The sequence below is a fragment of the Falco cherrug genome, chromosome 10 (assembly GCF_023634085.1).
Source record: "Falco cherrug isolate bFalChe1 chromosome 10, bFalChe1.pri, whole genome shotgun sequence".
NCBI lineage: Eukaryota > Metazoa > Chordata > Aves > Falconiformes > Falconidae > Falco > Falco cherrug.
Genome location: NC_073706.1, coordinates 3588406 through 3611808, shown reverse-complemented (window position 1 = coordinate 3611808; position 23403 = coordinate 3588406). Strand labels below are relative to the sequence as shown.

Genomic DNA, 23403 nt, shown 5'->3' with positions numbered 1-23403 from the left:
ATCCACACAAATTACAATCTTAAGTATTTCAATTCCATCTGGAAATAGATCATGGCGAGAAAATATTTTGCATGAGATCTCATTAGCAGTTTCTGCTGAGATTGTATTTCTTTCTGGGTTTTTTCTTCCTATTTTCAAGTGTAATTTTTTAAGTTTTGAAACACCCAGATGCTTATTTGAACTTGATCTCAAGGTTTTCAAGTTCAATCATTGCCAGTAATAACGTCAAGTGTGTGCATGCTACTGCATTAATTCTGCATTCCTGTTATTCCTTTGATCATATGGGATTGAAATTGGGTGGGATATTCGTGCAATCTTATGCATCTTTGCCCTTGTTAGTTTTTCAAGATTAAGCAAGCCAGCCAAGACCACATAAGCAACTCCTCCTTTGAAGGTTGTCTTTACTCTTCATTCAGACTTTCAAGCAGCCTACAGATCTCCTCTCAAAGCATCTGCCCAATAGGCAAGGAGATTTGAGCTGAGCAAGTACTTTAGGAAACAGGTGTACTGGAAAGAAGAAAAAGATTAAACCTTTCCTTAATATTGAAAATCTGCTTTTCATAAAGCAGGTCTGTGAATGGCCACCTATCCAGATATATATGTATATACCATGCTTAAAACAGTCTGTCATGTTCTCTGACCTCCAAATGGTTTTATTTGTACCTTTTCCCTGCATAGTGGATTAAAGGTTCACTTACCTATCCATTTTAGCTCTTTTCCTCTCTACAGATCAGGCACAGCTTTTATATAAGCAATTTTTGTGTTTGCGTTCTGCTCGTGGAGATGAGTAACGCACCCTGCTCATGCACTCAAATACAGTATCTGCAGGCAACTGTACACCAACAGTTTCATAGTGCTCAGGGTAACAGCGCTTGGATTAGGCAATGATGAACAGCTAGATAATTACAACATTGCCACAGAATGGCAGTGCAAGTGCAACATCATTAAGTTTCCTTTTCAGAAATCTCACTTTCACAACTGATCTGCTTAAGGGTGGGAAGGCTCTGAAGAGGGATCTGGACAGGCTGCCCATGGTAGTGGTTGAGTCACCACCCCCAGAGGTATCTAAAAGACATGTAGATGTGGCACTTAGGGACATGGTTTAGTGGGATTTGGCAGTGTTAGGTTTACAGTTGGACTTGATGACCTTAAGGGTCTTTTCCAACCTAAATGATTCTACAATATCAAACTGTCACACCTTGCCTTGAAAGCTCATAAGGTACGATCTTTAAAATCATCCTTAACTTCCAGTGCTAGCTGGATGTTTTTGGCATTGGCTGCAGACTTGAGCTGGTGACATCATGCTAAAGTAACTGTCAAAGTGACTTTATGCGTTGCCAAATCTCCCTTTCCATGCCTACAGACTCATAAAAACAAAATTTTGCTAGGAAAAAACCCAAAGCAGGGAAAGTCTAGTGCAGAAAGATAGTCACAAGAATAGCACTGGCTGAGGCTGATAGGTTTGTGTTTTCCAAGAACGAAGTGTAAGGAAGTGTGTCACTACCAGAAAAAGCAGTGCTTTTCTTTAAAGCATCAGAAAAAAAGGAAAAGATTATCTTTGCCTCTGGAGTCAATGCCAAGCTGCAGAATCAGGGAGGGAGAGCTGGACAGAAGGCAGCAAATGCACAGCACCTTGCACGGCGGTGGGACTCTGCAGGGTACCAAGAGTGCCCACTGCTAAGCCCAGCTCTTACTGGGGCTGGAAACTAAATCCCATGGAGTTCACCCTGCAAAGAGATCTTCTCAAGGAACAAGGTGATTGGTTTCTGCATTACTATCAAAGAAAGAGACCAATAATCTCGCCGCCTTCAAGTGTGGTAAGATTTTGAAGACAGAGAAGAGGCAAATGAAAAATTAATCCATGAAGTGCCAACTACTTGAGGGTTCCTCTCCTCTTGTTTAACAAGTGCTGTAATGGGTGAATTAGCCATGCCAAATGTACTCTTCACGTAAATTGCATGATTATGCCTTTTTGAAAGCTGTTATCTTCTGCCACTCATCAGCAAGGTGGCTGGAAATGCTAGTACAGGAGGAACTGAACGGCTGCTCCCCTGGAAAGCTCAACTCCTGAAAATAATGGTGCGTTCAGTAGCCAAGAAACCAATTTACATATGATACTAGAATGAAAAAAAACCAAACCAAAACACAGCACAACATGTTTCTCCAGAACCTGTGCAAACCACACTTCTCGGTGTTACAGAATTGCATCGGAGAGCTCAAGAAGATCCTTTGAATGATTTCAGCACCTCTTGTGGTTTTATTCTGGAAATCCCAAGTGAACAGACAAGCATGAAGCATGCTGGGGCTGTGGTACAAAACATTCTTCCGAACGAAAGACAGACAAATATACAAGAGGAAAGAAACTGGGTTTGGGAGGAAAATTCAGGCCCACAAACACAACATATTTAGATATCCCTGTTAAATGCATTAAGAATTAGCTGCCTTAGAAGGAGCCAAGCATGTAGACTTACTCTTTATTGTACGTCAAAACGTTACCTATTACTTTCCAGTTCCCCTTCATTTATTTATTGGGGTGGGGATGAGGCCCACAAGAAAATGGCAGCAGAAACACTCTTAAAACCATCTGGATTTGAGAAGAAAGTTACATGACAGAAACGATGAAAAATCACTGACCTGTGCTGCATCCATCTCATTCAGCATCACGACAGAGGAGCAGTTATAATCAAACACCAGCCTCCAGAAGTCTGCTATGGTGTTGGGCAAAGGGTGTTGGGTTACAATAAAGGCAGCAGGTTGCTTGTGGCTCTAACAAAAGAATAAGATTAGTTAAAAAAAAAATCAATCAACTTTTATTCAAACGAATATTATACCCAGGAGGCTATGGCTAGGCAATCTGAGCCATTTAACCAGATTATACAAATCACATATCCTTCTCCTTGTTATCGCTCTGCAATGAATGAATGTCTCATAATGGGATTCTTTTGCTCCCAATGAAGACATTTCATTAAAGAAGTGTCACAAGAGCAGAGATTACCCAAATCAATTATTTATATTTTGAGACTCAGCAAATAATACTAATTCTACTATTACTACTACTACTACTATCAGTAATATTAATAATTGGAAAGAAAACAGCTGGAAGCAAATGCTATCCTTTTTGTTGCAATGGACTCTAGGAAGTACAGAAGGATTACCCCTCCCGTCTCCTGTTGCTCCCTGGTGATGTAGTGCTGCAGAGGTGGCACATTTGGATCCCAGCCATCCTTTAAGAGCTTGTGGGGCAATATCCAGAGCCTGTGACACTGTGACATTTAATTTCTGATGCTATTCTTTCACCCCAAAAAAGCCCTCTGACCTCAATCTCCCTAACCACGAAGGGGAGGAACTGTGCTCCTAGCCTCTGCGGGGCTGTGTTAATGAATGTTTGCGAGGGACTTTGAGATGAAAGGGTACAAACTCAAAACTTTATCGCTTTCCAACCATGGCAGGCAGTGCCTAGATGAGCCTGCAAACTGCATGGTCCTTTGTGCTGTGCATCTGTGAAGCAGACTTGAATCAAAAGGCACAACATTTCTGAGTAAAAAAAGCCAAACAAAAAAAACAACCAAAAAAACCCCAAACAGATGAAGATTTTAGACTTAAAGAAATAAATAAAACCCGACAGCATTAAGACAGCCATTGTGGGGGTTTGACTTTTCTCCTCCATATGAGTCAGAGGTGGGTGGCAGTGCTGAGCAAACCGTGCTGGGAGTGGGAGAAGGTGCTGTGCACGCTTTGCACCAGCCTGCAGGGCAGCTCTGCTGTGCTTCTGTGTGTGCAAGTATGAGAAGAGTGATGGGACATGAAGTAGAGAGAAGGAAAAGGAAACGATTTATTGGAAAATGTTCAGTCTGGAATGGATTTTCTTCTTTCTCCCTACTCTGTATTTCAAACCTAGGAGCACCAGCACGGGTCAAAAGCTATGTTGTACCAGGCCAATGGTGGCAAGAGAGTGGCAAATACAACGATGACTCTTATCTCTTAATTAGAGTTAAGAACATCATAATGTTTCACTGCTTTTTCATTGTGCACCAATATAGCACATTGCATAATTTGGCTAAACTGTTGGCTGAAGGTAAGACATGTTTGTGGGTCTTGCCGTTAAGAGAAAAAAGAAAAATTCCCCAAGTGTTTTCTTTGCTACAGGTGAGGAACCAGGTTCACTGTCCTACTTCAAAGGGATGGTGACATGGAGTTAATTACTCATGTAAGAGAACATGTGTAGGAACTTGGGAGAATGACGACAAGAGGGACATGACATGGACTCATGCCTTTCTCCAAGCCCCATGCCTTAACTACAAACCTATTGCCACTTCTGTACGGATTGACTCAGAGAAGTGGCTAAAGCCTCTTTGCTTAAGGACCATGTTCAACTGATTTAGGGGAAGGTGAGGGATGGTATTTCTCCTTTCTTCTCAACAAACCATTTTGCAGATGCAAACATGGCTTTCCAGTGATTCTCATAGAAAAGCTCTACTTGAAGGAGACAGAGGTCACAGAGAGGAAACAACAGAGGTCTTGAAATCTCCTGAGGAGAGTTCCTCCCCTCCAGGGGCAACAGTAGCCCTTTTGCTGTATTCCCAAAAACTAACTCAAGGCAGAAGAGGCTGGGTTTTAATGTTTTGCAGTCATCAGACTGGGACAGTCTCCAGGACAGTTTTAGCTAGCAGCCCAGACCGAGGGCTTCACCCCCTGAGGGAAGGTTCAAATGGCATTCTGGATCTAAGGTTGATTTTGGTGGACACAGTCCAGAGCAGCCTGCCAGATTGCCCTTCTGCAATCCATGCTTCCAAACCCAGCTGTAACCCATGCCAGGCATGCCACCACCCCTGCCTGCTCTAGTGCTTCTGCCATCATAGCTTTCATGTAACACAGAGAGCCAACTGCAAGTCAAAAAAGGTTTGGGGAGAAGTTTTTTAGAAGAGAGGTGAACATGAGAAATCTGTAAATAAAACGATCAGCACTGGGACTGCATTGTCAAGTGTTCCCCAACACATGAAAGAACTAATGGTAGTTCAAGTCAACATGGGATGGATGAGTCCGTGCTTAGTACAAGAATGCAGACATGAAGCTACTAGAAAAGACAAAGAATTTGCAAGGACTGTCTTCAAGAGGGATGCCGATGAAAACGTGGGGTTTTGGCTCTTCCCCTCTGATTTTATTTTATTTTTTTACCTTCCCCAAAAGATACCTCCATGGAAGGATAAAGGAGAGCCAGGAACATCATAGTGACTGAATTACAATGATGGGTGAAAAAACCCTTTGCACAAAAAATTTTGATTAGCAGGAATTTTGGGGGGAAACACCATTATATTAGCAAAGTGATTTGAGGTAATGAGGGCTGAAATGTGCAAACACATTCCCAGTCCCTAAGAAACCAGATAAGACTAGATTGTGCTTCTGCAGATTTGCCAAAGCACAAAACACACTTTGAAGAAAAATAAAGTTTCCTTAGGCATATTTGCAGGAAAACATCACAATCTTTCTGAAAAAAAAAAAAAAAAAAAAGAAGTAAAATTAATTCTATGACCATTTGACTTAACCTCTTAAATGCAGTAGTAACACTCTTTACCAAAGATTGAAAGAAGCCAAAATTAAAAAAGACCAACCCCAACACAAAAAATAGTGACATTTCACCCTGGATCATATTTACCCATACTCCAACTGCAGTAATTAGTGGCTTTAAAGACGTCTCTGTCCAAAGGCAGTAAGGCACCACAGCAAAAAGAAACCATCAACATAATTCACCCTACACAAATGACCTGTGCTGTGAGATCCTAGCCTATAAACACAGCAAGGGAAAATGCCTTCAGACAGGCTTACATCAGCTTAACTCATGTCCTTCAGCCTTAAAGTATTTTGCACATCTGATCCCTGTACTCCTTAACCACAGAAGCTCAAATCAATCACTCGCTCCACACTTAAGTTATTCTTTTCAGAAAGCTGACCTGGCAAACATTTCTACATTTCTCTTCCAATATATATGGCAACCAATGTACAGGAAGAGTTGTCACAGCACTTCTTTGTCTGTCTGCCTTTCTACGATAAAACCTCAGGCTGCATGCTCATGAACTTCTTTGCCAAAAATGTTGCACCGCTGTGAGGCAGAACCACAACAGCAGTGTGCTAATCACAGCCTAGGTGCTGCATTCCTGTGAGGGAAAGAAAATTCATGTGCCTTTGTCCAGGTTGGAAATGTCAGACACAGAAACTACAGGTAAAACAGTTTTTTGCTTTGGGTCCCTTTTTCCCAGAAAAGTATCCTGAGAATGAACGAACTCCATGCAGACTAGGAGCAGTGAGGACGGGACAGTGCTGCTTACGTCCATGAGTGCAGCATTGATGTAGTTACTCGATTCACCATCCACAGAGATGAGGAAAGGCAGGCACCGGTCCAAGGGCAACACATCCATGCAGCGGTTCTTGTCGTGGTTCCTTGGCAGAAGACCAATGCTGCAATCTTCTGGCCGAACACGTGGTGTCACAATATTGAGAGTCTGTGAAGCAGGGAGGGAAAAAGGGAAAGAAAGACAGAAGCAGGTTGAGTATCTTTGAATGTACTTCCACAAGAAGGATGCCGTATGCACACTACCTTTATTTTAAAGCTACTTAAACTGGTAGATCTCTGGGATCCCAGAGAAAGAAAAAAGAAGGAGCACTGAGGAGCTTGTTGCCGTTATAATACCTTGTGTTTTGCACATCGTCCCAAGGTGCTCTTCTGAAAACAGTGAGCTCCAGCAAAAATTGAGGGCACTATGCACCTTGCAACAATTTCCAGCTCTTAAAAGACTATGGCAGTTAGGTAACATTTCTGTTCTTTCCTAGAGGTTAGAAATAGCTGTCACAGGTACAAGTTGCAGCTTTGACCTGGTCATGGAGTGAAACCTCCTTGTGTTTCTACCATCCCTAGGGTGAAAGCACGTATCCTTCTTGCTCTTCAAATGGATCCTGTGCAGAAGTACCCTGAGTATCGACCTGGCTCGCCCAGAAGGTCAGGCTGAGTTCAAATCCTCCGGTGATTCCTCAGTCAAACTATTGATTTATCTTAACAGTAAAACCCTAAGATAACATGTTTGGTTTTGGTTTTGGGTTTTTTTTTTTTTTTGTTTGGTTGGTTTTATTTATTTATTTTTTTAACAGGAAAGACTATTTGTTTCATATGTTATTTAGATTGCTATTTTCCTTTGGAGTGACACATAGGATGCTTCATTTACATAGTCATACCTTATCTCTGAGGTCTTTCTGTCAGGTTTTACCATTATCTGCCTTTCCCACAGCTTGACAAACTGTATGTCTTTAAACCTAATTTTCTTTCGTATTATCTGTTGCGGAGGTCTTCTTACAAACCAGTCCAGGTTGGTCAGCAGGGATTAAAAATAGCAAATCAAAGGGGACACATCTTAACACTGTCCTTAAGTTGTGGTAGATCAGTGGCTCTGATGTCATCCTTCTTTCCCTCGTTAAGTGTCTTCCTGAGCAAAGCCTGTGCAGCCAAACAGTGACCTCCTCTGCAGCCATCAGAGCAACACTAAATATTTATGGGTCAAGAATTCTTACCAAGCGCTTGACTTCTGCCACAGAAAGGTTATGAATGGGAAAAAGAGGAGGATCAAACAATTCAAGATAAAGGAATGAGTCAAAGTATAAAATCTGACATAATATAGTTGCTCTAAATTATGCAGGTTCTATATAACAGTCCCTTTGTCTAGAGATGGAAAGCAGCTGGTTCGGCTGGGGAAGCAACACAAAATCTCAGATCTCTGAGATAATTAAGCAGGTGACTTGTTAGTCATTTACTCCTGTCTATTCTATGCCATCCCCCTCTCTCCCTTGTCTCTGTACTTACTCAGTGGAAAAAAACTCTCTAGAATGAACTTTTGCATGTTCACACAACATGTAGTGCATGAGAAATACACCCAACCTTACATGAGGGCCAGTGGGATCTAAATAACACAAATTGCACCAGCAGATTTATAGTTAGATCAACCGGTTCATAAAAGATTGTAGCAAAAGATATCATCTTTTGCATTACATCCAGACAATTAGGACTGAAGAATGCTCTGAGCCAAAATCCTGTAAAAATAGATTCTACAGCTAGACAGAGAATGAACCTCTTATGCAAAGTACAGCGGAGCATTTCCGTCCCACAGGAGTTGCCAGCCCCTGGCAGCTCAAAAGAACAAGCACACAGGCGACAAATCTCGTCTCATCTCATGACAAAATAAGCCCAGCAAGCAGTGACTTGGTTTTTTTAATAGCATTACAGCATTTGATGAAGTTAGGCTTTGGCTCTTTCATGCCAAGCATCCAGAACCAGAAACACTTTTACAGATCTGATATCACTTGATAAAACCAGATCTTTTTTTAATTGAACTGTCATCAGTTGGGATCCACATTCTTTATCTCACTATACCAACCCTGATGATTCCCTGTAAGGTTTCAGAAAAAAAACACACGTTCTCCCTTTGCACAGAGAGGGAGGAAAAGAGGCATCCGACTCCAACCGGCTCCAGAAAGACATTATCTTACTGCAAAAGATGCTTTGCTGGGAAAGGAGGTGGGCATTTCCTACAATTAAAGGAATCACCACCTTTTTATTGCTGACAAAGAAGAATGGAGTCTTAACAAACAGCAGAGGTTGGTCTCTCTTTCCCGTCAAACTCACCTTGCCCCATATTTCCCCACAATATTATGTTTTTTTCTGTACATAGGTGTTGGCTGAAAATCCTAAAGGGATTTACACATAAATGGGAAATAAGACTGGAAACTTTAGTTCAGCGTTCTGCAGGGTGAGTCCTCTGCAGTGCACAAGATACAACATCACGGGACTCATGGCTTTGTACCCCAAGCCCATTTATTAGGCAGGGATAAGCAACGACGATAGCAAAAGGTGGAGAGGTTCCCATTTCATTACTTGTTCCAGGCAAACTGCACTGCAGCAGTATTTTGCTTGTGTATTTGCTGTATGTCATTTCAGTTCTCATCACCATGTAGCTGGCAAAACATCTGTAGTGAACCGAGGGATTCAGTTCATTGAAAATTAGTAGTAGTGAAAGTAATGCTCGCCGAGCTCACATCCTCCTTTGTATGGAAGGACATCAGCAAGTTGATTGTCAAGACTCAGAAGCAGCATATGAACCACAAGAACGGATAATAAGGGACCTTAAGGCATAAATGTTTCTGCATAAATTACAGAAGAAAATAAACAACAAGATATTTGTTGAAATGAGAAGTACGACACTATGTATGAAAATTAGTACCCTCGCTTTACTGAAGGGGAATGTTTTTCCTTGCTGAGGGCTGAAAAATCCATCCTCAAAACCAAATCTCTGCTCTATCCAGTAGCAAAACAATAAAAATCAGCTGAAATCAGACCTTGGCTCAGTGTCCTCCTTCTCTGCTCTGTTGGATATTGTAAAATGACACACAGAAATTATTTAAACACTTTTAATACGGCAACTGCAATGATTGAGACATATGAAATTACCTGAAACTCATCTTTTATCTGGCTGGAATTCGTCTGTGGATCTAGTCTGCTGATATTGTAATATATGGATCTAAACTCACAAACTGGAATGGCCGTGTTGCCACAGAGACATGCCTCCAAAATGGCATCATGGACAAATACATACTGCTCCTGCACAGGGGAGGAGATAAAGATATTAAAACCATATTTTCAATACAGATCATGAATACAGATCATGAAATATCACAGGTTTTTTTTGGTTTTTGGGTTTGGTTTTTTTATTTTTTTTTTCTTAAAGCATGCTCAATATGCATATTTGGCTCTGTTTCATGTGGAGACAAATTACAGTGTGCTATGTGACAGCTTTGTGAGCATATTTCATCCATCACTGAATGTGAGGTCTCATGTATTCATGTCAAATTTACAAGTAAAATGGGAAGTCACCACTCTCAGGAACACTGAGACAAGATGGGGGTGGACCAAGGAGGAAATCAGGGTGTGAAGTTTTTCTGTTCACAATCACGAGGCGGCGGTCAGGAACGGATTGCGCTTTGGACCTGTGATAACGCCAGAGAAACAACTGAGCTAACGTGTCTGCTCCATCTGTCTTTTCAAAACCTCTGGACTCTTGGTATCCCGGGTAAAGCTCGTTCCCTGAACTGAATAGGAGAAGTCCAACAAAGTTAAAAACGCTTCTCTGTTGCAGCCTATTGTCCTGTCCCTCAGGAGGGGAAGGCGTTGAAGCACACGCATACAACCTGTGCAGCAGAGTAACGTTCCACAGCAGTTTGCACAGCTGCTAGACGCTACGTGATGGAGCAGCTTGCTTAATCAGCACCCAGAGCTTGATTCAAGGATGTTTCATTTGTTTAGCTTGCAATTGATATAAAGTAGGTGCTATTGAAGTCTGCAGTATACCTATGAATGAGTCATGAGAGGATTCAGGACCTAGCTTTTTTCTACTGTGAGAACGAAATTAATCAACAATGCTAAGAGAAAAACTTCAAGGCTTGCTCTTCTGTCTTGCAGGCCCTGAGTAGCTGCCAGTGAATGTGATTTGGTGCACATCTGGACATGTTTAGCTACAAAAAGTTCTGTATAATCACATCACAGAGCAAGCAAGTTTTGACTTAATGAATTGCTGGGCTCCTGTTGAGCAGAGAAGCTGACAGAAAAGCAGCACCTTGTCAGAGGAGACCTGCTGGCACCTACCTCCGTCTGTACCAAATTGACCCTTTGGGATCGCAGCTCTCGCACGCAGTTAAATATATCCACCACACCTTCATTCTCTGCCATGTCAAGCATGATGTCGATGGCAATAAAGCACCCTGTTCTCCCAGCCCCAGCGCTAAGAAAAAAAAAAAAAAAAAAAGAAAAAAGAAAAAAACATGAGGGTCTGCATGATCAAAGGACCGTAGAGAGGCAGGGCTCTATGGCGGAGAAAAGAACTCTTATCACAGACACATCTGTCTTCTCTTGGAAGCTGCTTCCCTCTTCCTATTGGGATGATTCTTGTGTGTAGCTAAATTAGCTTAGGATTTCAGAGAATGAGGTGAAACAATCTTTCCTGAAAGGGGAATGGACCCAGGGAGCAGGAAAAAAAAAAATTGTGTTCTTATCAACAAAAAAAAATCCTCCATGAAAATAACCTTCATGATTGTACAGGTTGTTTCACCTGCACACTTCTCATCACACGGGATGTGGGAGAGCAGCCTCCAGGCTGCAAATAGACACAATTCCAGAAATTTTCTGCCATGGGACTCTTTAAAAGGCATGCACATGTTTACTCAAGTGGCCATGATGAAAGGGGCTCAGTCTTCCACTTCAAACGTTTCTTTTCCCTTTTTAATCCAGAGGATATTGGGTCCCGAGGAGGGTGATTTCTTGTTGTGGATTGTAAAATTACAGAGGAAGGAGCTCGAGGCTACTCAAAACTTTCAGTTTAGAGCCCCCCGCTGCTTGTGAGAATTGGACCATCTCCTGCAAAACTGTGTTGTCACTGTGCCCTCCTTCCCTCCTGGGAAATCATCCAAGTTGTTTAGGTGTGAAGGATAGAGAGAGGAGAACGTCTCTTCACATTACTCCAAAGGAAGAAGGAAAACTCAGCTCAGATCAGGGAAACTTCAGTTGCATGAAAACTCCAGCAGAGCCGAAAGCAAGGAGATATGAATGACCATAAATTAATGGACCAGATTAATCAACTGCTGAATAGAGGGAAGATATTTTTCATTTGTAGAATTTTAATGAATAAGTGGCATTTCCTCTCCCTTTATCTCACAGCTTTTCAGAATTTTAACAAATAGTTATAACATTTCTATATTTAGAGAATCCTGGCACTTCATAAATATCGAACAGCGATATTATCCAGCCAGGCATCGGTAGGGAGAATTTGGTAATTACCACTTAAAGCAAGTCATTAAAATTCAAAAGCAGATAAATAACGGAGAGGAAATGGCATTTATTCATTAAAATGTGAAGGATGAAAAATTTCTCCTTGCTTTCTTGGTGACAATGTATCAGGTTCGGACTCCTTCCAGGGCCAGACCCATGTCACTGCACCAAGGTAGCAAATTCAGGCCCTGAGCTCTAAATGAATTCCCTCCTGCCAGCTCCTCAGGCTTAGCTGCATTTTATTGTAAAACTGATTTACTACTTGCTAAAAAACAAAACAAAAAACACCCACCCACCCCAAAATCTGTTTGAAAAAGGTAAGACCTAATTGATTTTCCTTTCTAAAGTCTGTGTGGGATGTATTCTGTCCGTCTTCCTGATCACACAGCACGGCACTCAGCGGTGAGTGTCTGTGGATGTATTGGGGGTGAGTCTTTGGGACAGCTCGCTCTGCTCTCACAGCCCTGCTCCAGCCACGTCTCCGCCATAAGACACGTGCCCTGAGCACTGCAGAAGCAGCTGCAACAAACCCAAATTTGGGTTTTGTAGCAAAACCTTTCCTTGCAATTTTGCATCATTGCAAAACCTAACTGTGATGCCAGGCTGTGTGCGTGCCTGGTCTCCCACCCTCCACAGCGTGCCCGATCACACTTCACGCGATGAGTTCTTTGCCTCAAGGACACTTCTGCGTATCCATATAGCATCTTGCACAGTTGGGCTTTAAGCTCAGTGGAAAGAAAAGGGTGCAGAAGAGCCCTCACCAGTGACAGCAGCAGCCAGGGAGTTAGCACGCATGGGATTCAATATCTGAATTTTCACAACTGTAAACCAAGCAGCAAGGATTCCTCTGACATTCCCCTTTTATTTACTAGCTGGAAGGCACTGGGCAAATTTTTAAGTCTGACATTCCCCTTCCAGCTCCTGGGCTTTGAGGAGGCCAGGATGCACAACGGTTGGCATCCAGACCCAAGGCAGGCTAATGGCTCAGGTAAGGCTGCTGGTGCTGGGACAAAGCAGTGCATGTGGCTATGAAAAGCAAAGTTGCTTTAAAATTCCTTTTCTTTTTGTAGGCATTGTCCCTTCTGCCCCGTGAGGTCTGCTGTAGATAACAACTGGAATGACTGTCCCAGATATTTACTACTTTCCTGCTATGAACATCTAAGAGACTACAGGCCACCAGAGAGTCTTCTCCATTTGAATGACCCTCTCTGACCTCTTTATTTCATCTCCAATTCAGTTAGGCTCCAGAGCTGCCACTTTAGAAAAGAAAATCAAATTCCACTTTGTTTCCTGGTGAAGCCCACAAATTATACTCTTTAACAAACAAAACATAGTTGATTATTGCCAGATGAGAATAAAAAAATGAAAAAAAAGCTGAAAAAGCCGCTGCAGGAAAGGCTCAGACAAAGAGCTGGCATACCTGCAGTGTACCACAATGGGTCCTGCTTCTGGCGGGTTGAGAAACTTCACTTGGCGAACAAAGCCCAGGAGGCCTGTGGCATAGCAAGGAACCCCGTGGTCCGGCCAGCTGGTGAAGTGGAACTGCCGAATCTCTCGGATCTCATGGTAGCCTTTCTGAGGAGACAACACAGCCTCTTATTTTTCTTCTATCAGATGGCAATCAGTGTATTCTGCTCACTGCTCCTCTACCTCATGCAGAGGCTGAGCAAGCATCGAGCTCTCTCTCGTTCCACGTGGGATGTGCGCTATGCCGCTTCTCACGCCGAGAGATTTCAAGCTGAACTCCAATTACAAACGAAGTGGGTAACACACAGCTGAGGATTACAAAGCTGAATGCCAGCTCCCAATTCAAACCAGCAGTCTTACAATTCACACCCAGGAAATTAAACAACTTTAAAGGATGACTTCAGCCCTATCACACCACGGCTGCATTTATCCAGCCTCTTTTAGCGTTATGGCCATAAACCACCAAACTTAAACCCTTTCTGAGGCAATGAAGTAACAGCCTGGGGAATGAACACCTAGAGAGTGGGCACACCCCAGGCAATTGCAGACTTTCTGCCATCTCCTGCCAAAAAAAAAAAGCACTTTAAGAATACAGCTGGTGATGAAGAGGGCAGAAACTGGTACCCAGACCCAGCACTTTGCTTTTCTGGTGAGGCTGTTACTGGTACATGACAACTGACGCCACCTGTACATGCCCTGCAAAGGGCGACACAGAAGCATCAGCTGGCTGTGACATTTTATCATATGAGAAAGGTAGGTGGAATCCAGCAGCAGGTCCTCTAACTGTCAGATTCTGGCATTGGCATCTCTTACCAAGTTTTTCAGTGATTTAATGAAATATGGAGCTAATGTATTAGAAAACTGGAACAATATTCCCAGTGTGGCTGAAGTTCATTTAGCAGGAATTTTTGAAAAGCTTTAAAACCACTTACTGAGTGTTTGGAGAGTAATTTGGACAGACCTGGAATACTCTGACACTTAGAGTTCCAATTTCTAATTACAAGTAACAAAAGTCTTACAAATCCTGCCAATTTGGGGATAATTTTTACACTCCTCTCTTTATTATATTTTTATTTCTGTTGAAAGGGGACCCTACCTGGCATCAAGTTTAACTGACACCTTTTTTCATCTGTAATTTGCCACTGTGAAACATGACAGTTATTATTCCTGGCACACCGTCAACTGTCTGCCAGCTTTTGGATGCATTTAAACTTCATGCACTGTGGATTCTACTTTTGTGGCTACATCAAGATGTTCATGTAAAATCATTTGTCCAAAATTGGAACCTCTGTCAAAAATTTAGGTTTCTGAAGTGAAACCTGTCCAAATAGTAGCAGCTCTCATCTCCAAGAGCATTCTGCATATCTTTCCCAGAGCTCACATTTCTGAACATGGATTTTAAGTTTTGTATCAAAATTTCAGCTGACTGAAGATTTCCTTACCTTTTGTACAGTAAATGTGCGTATGACATACTCTGCCAATGGTTCTGTCTCAATTAATGTGACTTTAATATCTCCATAGACCTCTGTGTCATCTGGCCAGTACCGAACACACTTTACCTGAGGGGAAAAAAGGAAATATTGAGAGGAACTGGCTCCAGCTCAGTCAGAGCTGACCTACATTTTACACCGCTTACAAGCTGAAGCCAACACAAATTGGGCTTTCTTCTGATGTACAGACCTTATCAAAATTACCTGCATAAATTAGATCACAATTCTTTTACCACACATAGAAACCACAGGGAGGATTTTTTTCCCCCGTTTCCTCTGTTGTCAATACAAATGGAAGAGGATGCCTTTTGCACTTCTTCTTTAAAATAGCCTTCCTTAAATTTACATACATGCCCTGACCATCCATCAGGTTTACAGAATAGCTGGCCATCACTACCACCATCCCCTTTAAAAAAACTCCAGGGTCTTGCTATTGCTACTGTAACTCTCTCTGTTTAGCCAAAGAATTTCACTTCACAGGGACTGTGAGATACCTGTTGATACATTAAAATTGTTTGACTGTAAGCTTTCCTTATCAGATGAGGACACAAATTTGACATTTGACCAGCTGTCACAGATCTCAGCTAAGGCTTGAGAAAGAAATCTCCTGATCAAGTAAACATAACCCAAGCTTAGCCGCTTTTAGAAGCCATGTGCAAAACTAATAGTAGACATTACAGCCAAGGCTGTGAAGGTCTACAAGGGATATTTAGGCTAACAAACACTACCAAATTATTAAATGCTGTAGCATGAAAGAGTAGAACTGTACCTGTAAAAGCTGAAGCAATTAGCTACTGTGAACCAGGTTTCATGATCCAGTTCCAGTCATAACCAGAAGAGGGTTTATAAATATTAAAAAAAGATTAATGTAGGTTTGTTGGGCTTTTTACACAGAGGTGTTTATTTCAAACAGTGTCAGTAGAAGGTAAAATAGAATAACAATAAATGAACAGAACCAGCTGGCATCCAACCACGAGATCTAAAGGAAATGAAACCCAAAGCAGCTGAATTACTAACGGCTGTGAGTAAACTATAATTGAAATTTTTCTTAGTACCAAAGCAATGGAAGGTGATAAACATCAGGACAAAACTTTTAAGGGCTCCAGCTTCTGGCTGAGGACGCCTCTAAACCAAAGACCACCAGGAGTGGGAACAATATGCTGGGGAAAGTCACCCAGACATGCCTTTTTTTATAAAGTCTAGCCTACGTCATTTGAGTTATTCACATTTGCTCCCGTCATGGGCTTTAGCAACTGCCTTGTGCTGCAACAGGGACTTCTGGCTCATCTGAACCCAAGAGAGTGAGGCAGTGGGTGTTGAGGAGGCCAGTGCTGCTGGGTGGCCCCAGGATCCAGCTGTGCACAACCTCATACCACCACGGAACATCATCTTCTGAAGTGACTGGAAACACCGGGCTTTGAACTGTCATTTAAAGAGCTCTTTTGATAGTTTGAACACCAGTCACACATTCTGGCCCCTCCAGATTTTTGTGGGTAGAGATGTATTCAAATTACACAGATAAAGAATAATTATTACAAAGTACATTTTTCCTTCTGTGCTGAAAAAGGAGACAGCTTCTCAGCTAGAATAAATTTGTATAACTCTGCTAAAGCCAAGACTTACACCAGGAACACGATCCTTATTAGCCTAGAAGGGAAGCAGCTAAGTATTACAAAATCTAACATTTCAGAGGAAAACCCAGAGTGGCTTAATTCATTCCTTTACTACAGTAAGCAAAAGGCTTTTCACTGGCTGAGCTGCCCTGAACATCTTATACTCAGTGGTGGTTTGGTTTTATAGGTTGGGAAAGTGGTACCCTTACCCTGCCCACTTCCACCAAGTTGGTGACCATGACAACACTGGCAGAGTTTTCTTGCCAAATCATTCTCCAGAAATCCTTCACTGTCTCTTGCATCGGCCCTGGGGCAGGAGAAAAGACAAAAGGACATCTTAAGAGAGTGTATCGAATGCCAACAACTCTTTTTCAGCTGTTCCACAACCATTGCCCTGTACCCACAGGATCCTACTCTCCCTTTCACAGCATTGCTCTGCGATTCGGGGTTACAGACACAAACAGCTTGGAGCTCTTTAAGAGATCAGTTACTTCCTTGCAGGGGTTGTTAAAGGTTCTAGCACACTGGGAACAAAGGTGATGGCTTCGCTGTAAGTATTCGAGATGGCTCCAGTAGATTATCATGTATAAGTGATGGGACATGGATGTACCCTGCAGTGACTCTGTAATTGAGGCTGTATCAAAATTTGTACCTCATGCACCACTAAAATTCCTCCACACACTTTATTTATTAATTACAAAGGAAGAAGGAAACATTGAGTCTGAAGTTCCCCTATAGAGAAATATTTCAGGTTCCAGCAGCCAAACAGCCAGTACTCACAAGAGGTTTGCTAGCCTACAGCCTCTCTCTGACCTTGTTTCCTTCCTCTCTTCTACAGTGTCAATGAGATCCTCCCATGGGTTCCTTCCACCCACTCTGCCCAGCCTCCACGTTCTCTGCCTTGCTGCATTCCCTTTACCTACACATCCTCAAATGCCAGTTCTACTCTAACATGTTTCTTTACTCTTCTAAACAGGGACAAGCCAGCCACAAAGCAGAATTTAAGAATAGAGTCATGTGTGTGAACATCCCATGTGCAGGTAAGGTAGGCACAAAAAATGAGGACAAGTAATGGTAGAGGAAGCTGTCATGGCATAAGAGTTTGGCCAGTGATGCAGGAAAACAGCACCCTGTTGTAAAGAACAGGACTAAGGTGGTGTTTCATCTAACTCTCAGCATTGAATTGTGTTTTTTCTTTTTTTTTTCTTCTCCTCCCTGGCTTAAGAAACTCATCAACTACCTTACAGAAGGTGGTGTTCAAATGCATTTCCTACCAGTTCATAGTAACCGAAAGTTCATCAGTCACAGGTTTATTCATACCGCCCTCCTCAAGCAATTTCACTCCAGAAGGTAAATCCAAGATCCATAAAGTCCATTTTAGTCCTAATCTCATACTTGATGCACAAAGGACACATTCTAGATTGTACTGCCACCTCTAAGTCTGTAGCATTTTTTATTCCTGTAGCTGAGGTTTTGCATTTGAGTGCCTTAAAGATCTTGGAACATCCTGTACCCTTCCCTTCTTACCTCTTACCAAGTTTTCAGATGTTCCCCAAAATAGAAGACGTCACTTTATAAACAGCTCTTACCACAGTTTAAAACGGCAGTGGTTTTACAACTATAGAGACATACAAGAATGAGCTTGCCTTGAGTTGCAATGTAATGGCGAGGCCGGTGGTAACCCTGGAAGAAAAGAAAATATGTGACACTGCGAGATCACAGTTGAGACAAAGCACACCATGTATTTTATACCCTCCAGGTACCAACAACTGCTGCACTCTTAACAGTGTACTAACACTGGTTATTGAATGAATGAAGACAGGCAACTATGTTGCCCGATGAGGTCTGAAGTGATGGTATCTCACTCAGGCTGAATGATAAGATCTCATTATGCCAAAGAGAAAACAGGATTAGGATAGTTATGATTTCTTCAGGAAAACACAATCCTATAACTAAGCTGTGGGCAACTCTGAAAGCTGCACTTTCTTGTCTGAAAAAAAAGGTATGCATGTGCATCTGTATGAAAATGCTGTGGATCAGTCTCATGTAACTTTATTAGGTGCATTTTTCATCATTTAACAAAACTCTTGTGAACATTGTCATGCCCGTAATGTTTCAAAGATGCATACAAGAAACACATGCTCATTTGATCATTCCCTGTGTAGAAGGGAGGCTGCTTTTAGAATGTTATTTTACAACACTAAAAAAAATAAATTTCAATCTATTTACACGCCTTCTGCACTACAACTTTGTAAGAAGTAGATAAGTCTCAGATATCTACTAATGCTATTGCAAAGGGCTGATATTGATTTCTGCATACATCGTTTAGCACACATTCCAGTTCTGTTGGTGGATCTGTCAAATACAGGAAATCTCCATCTGTCCAGATTGGTCAGACAGAATAAACTGAGACCGAGAACCTTCTCCCTGTCACAACACGGTGTTTATATAATGTTCAGCTGTCACTCATATCAGATCACCAGTCTGTCCATATGTCAGATGCACCAAATTCATAAGCAGACTTGTCAGCAGGAGTGTTTGTCATAGGGGGAATGTCCAGGAGCCTTACGTCTATGTAATTGGCGTTTATGTAGTCAGAGTGAGGGTCCCCATCCAGCAGTTGCAATCTCACTCTTGAATGATCATCTGAAAGAAGGAAAGAAAAAAAAGTGACAGTAACGATAAAGAGGAGTTTCCAAGTGTTTTATTTTATCTGGTGATTCCTGCAAGAGGGTAATTGAATACTTACAATAACAAAACAAAACAAAACAAAACAAACAAAAACACACAAAAAACTCCCAAAACAACAAAAAAAGGGATATCACAGGTATTCCTGTTCCTACAAGCCTTTTCTCTTGTGTTTAAGATATAACATTTAGATCCTTAGCTCAGTGTTCATTCATACTCTGTGTTCATTAAATTCTCAGCTGTCACCATAATCCTTATAGAGCTTTTAGACAGACCACAATTGTTGCTTGGTTTGGGGGTCTTGGGACAGATCTTTTCAGGATGTATATCCATGACAAAAGCCATCTTCATGCTTGGAAGTAACAGCCTCCCTGGCTTAATCTGGTCTATGGAAACTGAGGCAAGAGCTAAAACTGTCAAGATCAGGATAAAAATATGACAGAGGTATAGGAAATTAAAGGAGGGTAAACCAGCAAATTAAATCCTGCAAGTCAGAAATGGGGTGACCCAGAAATCTAAAAGGAAACACTGAAGGCAATCAAAGCACTGTTCCTTTACCCAGCCCACGGAACTCGGCAGCAAAACGGCATCGAGGCAGTGCTAAAAAAAAAACAACCCCCAAAAAAACCACAACACAAAAAAACCTGAAACACCTTCCCCCCCAAATTAGAAACATTCATGTTTTTGAGGATGTTCAAAGTTACTTTAAATAAGGCAATAATATACTAGATATCAATCTTTTCATCTCCCAGCATGCTCTACAGCTCAATGCATAAAGGAACTACCCCAGCAGGCAGATTATGTCATGATGTTCCACCAAGGGAATATTTTGATCTTTCCCTGGAACAGCTGGTGCTGGGCTCTGTCACAGGAGATACGGCGCGAGCTGGGCTGTTGGTCTGATCTGGTCTGGCAATCCCAGCACTGGCGTGCAATTCATTGCAGAACTGCTACTTAAGGGCCAGTTGCTTGGCAAAGGCTACTGGGTTACAGAGGTCACTGCTGGCCATGCCGGGCTCATTTTTAAAGGATTTTTTAAAAGTAGTATAATATCGAGTCCATTAAATTTATTTCCCCTCTACCAGCTGTATAGACCATAGGCCTTGGTCAGTTAAACATTGATGTTTAGAAGCACTTAGTAAAATACGAGCCTAAGTATGTTTTACATTCAATTAAAAAGAATCATAGCAATGAAACATAAAAGTATGAGGTGTGATTCTGCAGTCAAAAAGGGGTTAGTCATGACAATTAAATGCAGGAACAGATAATTGTAATGACAGATGTGCACACAGTTCTGAAATCCAAGATTTGGATATATATTAAACACTCATTGGGTTATGTAAAGGAATGATTCTCATATTCTTTGCATTCTTTGGGTGAGATTTTCACACACAAAAAATACAACCACATTGCTGCATTTATCAAATACTGTATTTGCATTCAGAAAAGGTTATGCAGGTGAATCAATCAAAAGCTCTGTTATATTTGTATTAATAAATATAACCTTTGTAGACGCAGTGGAAGTAGGTATATTTCTCAGAGCGCTGATGTCGTTCCCAGCTCTAGACAATTACCTGCGCTCAAGGCAACTGCACTAGGAGTTGCAGTAAATCATGTGGGTAGACAGACAACAAAAGAATTTATACTTAAAGCAATTCACAAAGACAGACAAAGAGCTGATTAAACCGGACACGTAGATGAAATACACAAAAACTCCTGCAGACAATTTCACACTTGAAATTCAAGGCAGCAAACTAAGCTAGTTAAGAATCACACAGAACAAAAGCAAAGAACCCCCCTCCCTAGAGCGAATGGTTGGGAAGGGAACATTTACTAACTCCTCTTGTGATGCCATGATATAATAACGTTATGAAGTCTTAACTTATTGCAACAATAGAACTAAAAAGCAGAAAGACCAAAAATGACCCTCATGACAAGTGAAAAGAATCTCAGGTTGATTTTTTAAGTGGAACAAAGACACTGTCTGTGCACAGAGTGTCGCTGAAGTGCTGTGACTAGCCCTCAAGGAAGAATCTGCCTCTCTTCATTTCATAGAACCAAACCCCCAAATTAAGTTTCAGCTCTTTGAGCCACGCTTTAGTTAAAAACTTAAAACAGACAGGCTGAACACCTCCTGAGGAAGCTAGATGGGAAAGACCTGAGAAGGAGATGGCAGGAGAGGTCTACAGATTTAAGACAATTACGGATAAAGAAAAGATGCTCTCTAGTTGTAAAAAGTGGTTTTGGTTGTTGGGGGTTTTTTTTGCTTTAAGTCAAATATGGTTATTCTATCTGTGAAAAACAATAAAGGATGAAGAAATGATCATTGGAAATGAAATATTTTTTTTAAAAAAGGAGACATTCAGGTTTAGGTCCAATTATATTTTGGGACTGAATAAAAAGTACTTTTAGCTGAACTTTGCTTCAGGAGGACAGAATTCAAAATATTTCATTGCATATTTTACAAAAATGAGATTAATTCCTGTGAAAGATGTATTTCTCTTATAAATGTGAACAGTGGAGCAGAAACCCCCACACACACACACACATCTGTGTATATGGTAAACACACAAAATATTAACGATGCCTTAAAGGTGTCTTTAATTTTGTTCATAAGTTCATGAGCACAGTCTGGATAAAAGTTCATGAAGTAACTTACCTTATAAATCCCCCTTTTCCCTCCAAAAATTGGGATTTGGCTTTTTTTTTTTTTAATTGAGAGGGGGCAAAACCCAGTGCAATTTATTATGTTATTAGCAGTAACAATCTTGCACTTAAGTTTTTTTCATCTACAAATTTTAAATAACTTTTTAAAGAACAGCATGATATCTTCTCTCAATGGTTAACATTTATTTCCAATTCTGCACCCTATCCCCTGGACTACACTAGCCAAGGCAGCTACATATTCGGCACACTGAAATGAACGTGTTGCCCAACTCTTCCGTAGACCTATCAGACATCGTATCACCATGTGTTAGGAATGGATTATAAGAAACTAAAAATGGAGGGAGAAACAGAATGAAACTGTATGTCAGTAACATTCAGAACTGCAAAACATAGAAATATATTTTAATAAATGTATAAATGATTTTATTTCTCCTTGTTTACTATAGTCTGTATGTAAGTTAGCAGAACTCTGAATTGGTAATGAAGAGTACATTGAATGAAAATTGGTCTTAAGACAGATTTCAAAAATGACAAGAATTTCACCAAAAAGTACTGTGCTTCCATTTTAGTGCAAAAATGTTATCATTTCAAACTTCTGTCAAAATTCCCATTAGTGATCATTTGAAATATCATTGCAATTTTTCCACATCTTATTTTGTCACCAGCACTGGATTAATCTCACAGAACTTTCGCCATCTAAATATTACGTAGCTAGTCTAAACTGGCTGTCAATGTTCCCCGCATAGTCAATGGAAAATCACAGACAACTTTTTAAAAGATTCAACCCAGTTCTGGTACAAAAGGATGATTTGCCTTTTCAAGGACCCACTGTCGTCCTCTTTCTATCCCCACTGATCATGGACTGTGCCTTGAAAACTGCTTAACAGCAAGGTGTGATATGTCCCATCACCTCAGGATCACATACCGTGGACTTTTCACAGACAAGCAAGAATTCTGGCACCACAGAAGAAACCATGGAACAAAACCACTTGGAAGATGAAAAGTCTTCTTTGCTAAATCCAATACTGACATGTGGGTTTTTTTAATTCTATGCGTTATCGCTGTCTGTGGCCGAGAAGTGCTCTCCACCTGTGCTTCAGCTGAAAGCTCCGTTAATCTCTCTCTGTTGTTCACCTTTTCCACCACAAAATTCTCTGATTAATTCGCAGCCTTCCAGCCCAAAGCATATGGTATTCAGAGCACAAAGGAAATGCAGCAGATTTCTTTACTGTCTTTTGTCATTAACTCAACAGTTTTTAATGGACCATTACAAGACTTTACAACCGTGGTGCATAAGTGGGAAGATGCTTCACTGCAGGTGGGGGATGTGTCCAAAGTAGCACCAGGATGAGCACTCCTGTCAGTGCTGACCTCCTCCTCTAATAATACACTCAGGAGGAGAAAAGAAAGGAAAAGAAAGTGCCCCTCTGCAAGGCAAAGCAAAACAACCCTTGTGTCTTTATGTCTCAGCTCTCATCTGGGAGTTTTTAGTCTTACAATGTAATGGGTCTAAATCCGGACAAGACGGGGAGAAATAGAATAGACACAAAGGTCCCATATAGCTTCTGGATGTTTTCTCTTCTCAGTAATGGGTTCAGCTCAACATTCCTCCCCTAACAAC

At 41.3% G+C, this 23403-nt stretch overlaps 1 protein-coding gene across 2 annotated transcripts in view; it reads right to left on the bottom strand.

Moving 5' to 3' along the window:
• PTPRT (protein tyrosine phosphatase receptor type T) overlaps positions 1 to 23403 on the bottom strand; it is a 453418-nt gene that overhangs the window by 4578 nt on the left and 425437 nt on the right. For both annotated transcript variants that reach the window (XM_055722799.1, XM_055722800.1), the window contains 9 exons: positions 18997 to 19073; positions 18074 to 18110; positions 16637 to 16734; positions 14767 to 14883; positions 13278 to 13432; positions 10679 to 10814; positions 9488 to 9637; positions 6324 to 6497; positions 2635 to 2766 (listed from right to left, as the gene is read on the bottom strand). In XM_055722799.1, the coding sequence (XP_055578774.1) occupies positions 2635 to 2766; positions 6324 to 6497; positions 9488 to 9637; positions 10679 to 10814; positions 13278 to 13432; positions 14767 to 14883; positions 16637 to 16734; positions 18074 to 18110; positions 18997 to 19073 (1076 nt within the window). The remainder of the gene's footprint in view (positions 1 to 2634; positions 2767 to 6323; positions 6498 to 9487; positions 9638 to 10678; positions 10815 to 13277; positions 13433 to 14766; positions 14884 to 16636; positions 16735 to 18073; positions 18111 to 18996; positions 19074 to 23403) is intronic.